This window comes from Pinus tabuliformis, chromosome 4_2, assembly GCF_031772625.1.
Source record: "Pinus tabuliformis cultivar Carrire ecotype Pingquan chromosome 4_2, CPIR1, whole genome shotgun sequence".
Taxonomy (NCBI): Eukaryota; Viridiplantae; Streptophyta; class Pinopsida; order Pinales; family Pinaceae; genus Pinus; species Pinus tabuliformis.
The window spans coordinates 176,944,254-176,950,809 of NC_142304.1; the positions used below are offsets into that span (position 1 = coordinate 176,944,254).

General features: G+C 44.9%; 1 protein-coding gene across 1 annotated transcript; it reads right to left on the reverse strand.

Moving 5' to 3' along the window:
- Positions 1-347: 347 nt before the first annotated feature.
- LOC149168739 (uncharacterized) lies at positions 348-3,671 on the reverse strand. The gene has a single exon (XM_089424964.1). The coding sequence runs from the start codon at positions 3,669-3,671 to the stop codon at positions 348-350; it is 3,324 nt and encodes a 1,107-aa protein (XP_089281090.1).
- Between the last annotated feature and the right edge of the window lie 2,885 nt (positions 3,672-6,556).

Sequence of the window (6,556 nt, forward strand, 5' to 3'; positions counted from 1 at the left end):
CGCCTGTGGGAAGGCAATATCTCCTCTGAGGAGGATCATCTAACACCCCATGCAAAGTGCTGATCAAAAAAGCAAGCTGAACTCTGCCCGAGCAGCCATATCCAAAGAGATAAAAAACACAGAGAGTATAATCAGAGTTCACATGGGCCTCCTTACAAAAGGAAAACAGCCCATAGCAACTGAAAATTTGCTGTCATCATCAGCTCTTCTGAGAGAGCACCATATAACCAGTTTTTTATGAACCAACAACAGTAAAAAGAGACCAGGAACTGCATATGCCACTTGTTTCATAGACAGAAAAACAAAGCATCTGCTGAGAATGAAACCAAAAAGGACCGATAAACCAATCAAACATAAGGAGGCTGATCCGTCACATGGATCTGATCCAAACGCTGTTCAGTTATCCGCCAAGAGCCCACAGCCTGTTGCAGACCTGCTTTAGAAAGCCCGTCTGCTTCTTCATTGGATTCCCTGTAGATATGATCAATGTAAAAACCATTAAAGTGATGAATTAATGATTGAATCTCCTCTAATAATGGAAGCAAAATATAATGCTGGCATCTAAACTTCCCAGTAACCCAATTAACCACATTTTTGGAATCTCCGAAAATCTGAACTGTGAGAATATTTTTATGGATTAGCCAGCAGAGAAGCAGTTTAAGGGCCGAGAGTTCCGCAAAATTATTTGTGACCACGCCAGTTCCCACTGAAGCCTTTAAAGAATGGGATTGGTTTAAATGAATGCTGATCCCTGCCCCCGTGATATTGTCTTGTGCTGCACCATCGAAAAAGGCCCAAGGAACTCCTTCTCTAATTTGGAATTCCTTCCTCCTTCTATCCCCAGATTGATCTTCCTTTAAAGGAATACTGTCCAGAATTGCTTTGCTCTGGATGGCAATGACTGCCTCATTTATCTTTGATTCCCTGAAAATACAACGGTTCCTGGCTAGCCATATCCCCCAGCAAATGATTGGTGGCAAGTTCCTCAGGTTCTTCTCATGGAAGTGCTTCCACCAATAATCCCATGCCAAAGACATATCGTCCCCCTCCCATTTTAGTTTAGCCTCAACGATTCTTTCAGCTTCCAGCCAGACTTTCCTGGTAAAAGGGCATGAGAGAAACAAATGAGAGATGGATTCTGAGGCCTCACAACACAGCGGACATCTACTTGGTCCCAGTTTGAAACGTGATTGAAGGACATCCCAAGTAGGAATCTTTTTGTTTAAGGCACACCAGAAGAAAATTCGAGCTTTTTTTGGGCACTTTAGCTTGAACAGAGGTTTCGACCACCAAACCGGTGGGGCCCATCCTTTATTTTTCATTAGGAAAGTATACCCAGCCTTGGGGGAATAGATTCCAGAATCCGCATGTGCCCATATTAGAGAGTCAGGCATGTCTAGCAGTCTAACATTTGATCTTTTCAGCTCTTGAGTAAATCTTTGCCAATCCTCTCTCCACCTGATATTTATCCCAAGTTCTGCTTCTGTCTTCCAAGCTTGACCCCAAATGGAGGTTCGCTCCATACAAGCAATTTGCCATAAGCTTCTGAGTCCTAAGTCTTCCAAATGTAAGAGCATATCTGGAGGCAGTGCGAAATCTTCACTACATCCTACCCATGGATCCCTGCCAATTCTCACATTTTCACCCTTCCCAACTCTCCATGCCAGACCTTGTTCAATGATCTTGAAAGCTTCTGTAGAGGCTTTCCATATCACTGAGCAGTTCCTCCCTTTTTTGAGGGGAGATCTGATCCAGTCTTCTAGGGGGGTAGGGTCAATGTACTTCCTTCTGATCACTCTTGTCCAGAGGTTTTCCTTAGTGATAATACTCCAACCTAACTTTGCCGCAAGGGCGTTGCTAAAATCAGTGAGAATTTTTAAACCCCAACCCCCCCAGTCTTTTGGCCTTGCAATTTTGTCCCATGCCACCCATGAAAGAACGGAATCCTCCTTTGATCCCGACCAAAGAAATCTGCTGCATATCTGTCTTATTTTGTGCAATGTACCTTTTGGAATCCAGGTCAAGGCTGCCCAGAACACCGGCATAGCCTGCAGAACTGAATTAATCAAAGTCAATCTACCTGCCCTGGACAGCCACTTGAAGCTCCAGTGCGCTATTTTCTGTTCAATCTTCGCTATCAACCACTTCCAGTCTTGTTTCTTATAAGAGCATGGTTTAAGCCAAAACCCAAGATATTTGAAGGAATGCTCCATACTACAGGATCGAAAGGGCAGCTGAGCAACAATTGAAACCTCCTCAAGTCTACTGAAGCCTTCAAAAATTAGCTGAGATTTCCTTTCATTTATTTGGAGACCTGTTGCTTTCAGAAATTGATCTAGGATGAGCTTTATTTCAACAATTTCATCAATATTTCCATTAATAAAAAGCAGAATGTCATCTACAAAGAGTAGATGAGTGATAAAGAGATTAATAGCCACTTCCAAACCTTTAACCAAACCTGAGCGCTTTGCCTTTTGAATAAGCCTGCTTAAGCCCTCAGCTGCTAGGAGGAAGAGCAAAGGCGAAAGGGGACACCCCTGACGAAGACCTCTTTGACTTTTGAAGAAATGAGAGGCTGCGCCGTTTATCAGAACGGCAAAATTCACATTAGAGATGCATCCCATAATCCATTTAATAAACCCTACCTGGAAACCCAGATGTGTCAAGAGCATCTTTAGATAGGTCCAACTGACCCGGTCATAAGCTTTGGATAAGTCAATTTTGAGAACTGCCCCCTTCTTATTTGCCTGTCTTAGACTGTGAATTGTTTCTTGAGCCACACCAATAGCTTCATGAATTTGCCTCCCATCCAAGAAACCAAATTGTTCCGATGAAATACACCGTGATAAGCTTGGTTTCAGACGAATTGCAATGACCTTTGCAATAATCTTGTAAATGGTGTTGCACAATGAGATCGGTCTAAAATCTTCAAAAGTTTCTGGATCTTCTTTTTTAGGAATCAGGGCAATGAAAGTGGCATTAAAAGGGCCATAAATTTCTCCTTTTGTCCTAGATTCCTCCACCACCTCGGCCAGCTCAGAACCTAAAGATTCAAAAAAATGGGAAAATAGCTCTATAGTCCAACCATCAGGTCCTGGACTTTTATCTTTTGCCATAGATTTTATAACGCCTTCCACTTCCTCCTTAGTAACTTCTCTGAAGAGGTCTTCCGCCTCCTCCTCCTCCACAAAACGAGGGAAAGCCTGAGCAGTTCGAATAATCTCCGGCAAAGAGATCCCACCGGGGTCAGCAAAAAGGGACTGAAAATGCTTCTTCCCCATATCAGACAAATCTTCAAAAGAGGAAGCCACTCTTCCATCCGAGTCCTTCAGCCTCCAGATTGTATTCGCGATCCTTCTGCCTTTTGCATAATTGTGGAAGAACTTTGTATTCTCATCTCCTGCTTTCAACCAGATAGCTCTGCTTTTCATTCTCCACTCTTCTTCTCTATCTAGTAAAATCTTCGCTTTCTTCTTTTCAAGGTCCAGAATTTTGTCTTTTGATTCGTTGCATGCATATGCATCAGATGCTGGGTCTTCAAGGATCCCAAGAGCCTCATCGATAGATTCAAGTTCTTCCACTTGTTTCCTTCTTCTTTCAGAGGCCCATTCAATGGAAGCTCTTTTTAGTCTCTTTAGGTTTTCCATAAAAAACCCCGCTCGGCTCCCCATATACCCCGGGTCCGGGTGTCTCCAAGTTTCATTAAAAAGCTTTATAAAAGACTCCTCTTGTAGCCACGATGGATTGAACTTGAAAGGTGCTGCCGGTTTCAACGGGGATTTTGAGAGTTCTAATAAGATGGGAAAATGGTCCGAATTTCCCCCTTCCCCTACCCATTGGCGAAAGCATGGAATCCTTGAAGCCAGGCTTTCACTAATCAGGAACCGGTCCAATCTTTTAGCTATCCTTTCTTCTCCTGTCCTTCGATTTCTCCAAGTGGGTTTTGCTTTCAAAAGATTTACATCAATCAGCTTGTGATTCTGAAGTACATTTGCAAAGAAATCTGAGAGGGGATCTTCCCTCGCCACCGGACCCCAGGCTTCAGAGAGACCCATAGAAAAATTAAGATCACCCCCTATAATAAGGTTTTCAGCTTTCATCAAACTCTTGGAGAGGAGATCGTTCCAAAAAATTACCCTTCCCTGACAAGGGCCATAAATATTTACAATGAGCAGGGGAAAATCAAAATCAGGAGACCTCACCTCCATTCCCATAACATTATGTAATCCCCACGTACTCTGAACCTTCAGTTTTCCTACTTTTAATCCAATCGCCAAACCTCCCGAATGGCCTGAGGCATCTACAGCTAAAAAATTCCATCCCGGGAGCAGAGAGTTAAGAGCCGTTTCTACATCCTGACTCTTACCAAGGGTCTCCTGAAGGAAAACAATATCAGGATAACTGCGAGAAATAAGGTCCTTTAGGGCTAGTTTTTTAGGCTTACTAGCTAACCCTCTACAATTCCAGGAGAGGCAAATCATTTTAAACCCGTATCAGGGGGTTTGACTGCTCTAAGCGCCCCAGGAATAGTCATCTGCTTACCATCTGCCACATCAAAAATAGCTTTTGCTTGGGATTTTGAAAACAAAGATTTCCGCCCCCTCCCCTTTTTTAATCCACTTTTGGATGTCTCAGCCCCTAGGCCTCCTACGGGATCCGAGAGCTCAGAAGAAACACTGGATTTCTTGGTTAAAGATCTCAAATTATAATGACGACCGTTTGAAGACCCAGCACCAATACTCAGAGGGGGAAAATTCTCACAGTTCAGATTTAGGGATGGGAGAGCTTCAGATAGGGTTTCAATATTATTCAGATCATCATCAATTTTTTTTGTTTCTTTAGATAATCCCTCACCCATTTTAACTACATTAAAATCAGAAAGGGGCGAAGAGGGCTGCATACCCGGATGTTCGTCTCCGCCGACGGCATCCTGAGCTGTACCAGAATCGCCCCTCAACGGCTGATCCTCTGAGGGACGGATTTGAACGTCTTCGTCCTTTGGGAGCTCATCCTCGTCCCGAGTTGCCATTACTTCTGCTACCTCATCTCCGCCGGTCTTCCCATCCGCCTTATATTCAACATTTTTCACAAACTCCATCCATTCCTCGTCATCCTTTTGCGTCCTCCTCTTACGTCTTCCCAGGGGACAATCCCGCGCCAGATGCCCATATTCATGACATTGATGGCATCGAAATGGGAGGAGCTCGTAGTCCAGCTTCTGTTCAATTTCGAACTCTTTATAGACCAGTGTGATGGATTTTGCAAGTCCCTCTTTCGGGTTAAGCCGCACCAGTATTCTTGCCACCCCTTTCTCGAAAGTGTGCAGATAAGATCTATCTGCATCTAGATACGTCCCCAGCAGGTCCCCTATCGACTTGAACACTGAATCCGCCCATAAAAAAGGTGGTAAACTCGAGGCCCTAACCCACACAGGGAATTCATCCACCTTCTCAGATTCAGCATCGAAGAGTGGCGTCCACCTCTTGAAGAAAATCGGCCGGCTTCCAAAAGCCCAATTCTGCCCTTCCACCCACTCCAGAGCTTCATTGCTGTCAAAACTTACCATAAACCAACCTCTTACGAGCACATTTGATTTGAAAGATGATGCAGGGGTTCCAGCCCATAACTTCTCTACCCACATTCGAAGAGCTTTCCCCGATACTGGTCTGCCTCTGATTCTACCTACCAGCGTCACTTCGGCCACGTCGAGAACGTCTTCGACCTGAACATCCATACCCAGTATTAACTTTGTAAAACTCTTCGTCTTCAGGGGTTTTGATTTTTTCCTTTTTAATCCCGTTCTCCTTAATTCCGACTCATCCGCCTGTTCCCCCGGATTCTGAGCTTGGGTTTCATGACGCCCCCTCGTTCCAAGATCTGCTTCTGCTGTACCAGACAAGGGATCGGCCAACCCTTCAGCCGACTTACCATTCTGCTCGAAATCGAAAAGGGTCTCGGCCCTTTCACTATTCACCCCAAATCCTTGCTTTCCTTCCAGACCCACGTCGAACCCTCCTACTCCAGAGATCCGCTCAGGGAGAAACTTGGGAAAGAGGCTCCTGCTAACCGGCGCCGAATTACAATTTCTTCCATCCTCTCTACGAGGAGGTTTCAGGCCTCCTACTGACCTCCAAACCCCTACCTTCTGCGCAGAATTTATAATATCCTCTAAGCCTCCTGATGAATATGGGATTCTGGAAGGTGAAAGCGGCTTACCAGATGTGTCTACCAAAGCATTACTTCCTCGACGATTCTGAGCATAACCCAGAAATTCACCCACAGCCTCTTGACCAGGTAAACCCTGATTTCCGGATAAATCTCTGCTCTCCTCCAGCAACACTTTCGCGTAACTCTGCGCTCTAGAGGCCGCCCCCCTTGCCTTGACAGCTCCGTGCCCTTCCGTCTTCCCCAGCAACTCTCTCAAAGTCTGAGCGTTAACCTCCTTCCCCCAAACCGTGAGCAGGTCTTCGGGAGTTGGGTCCAAATCCACCGACTCACCAGAAATAACCATTGTAAAAAGGTAAAAACCCCCAAAATAGCACTTGCAACCGTTTCC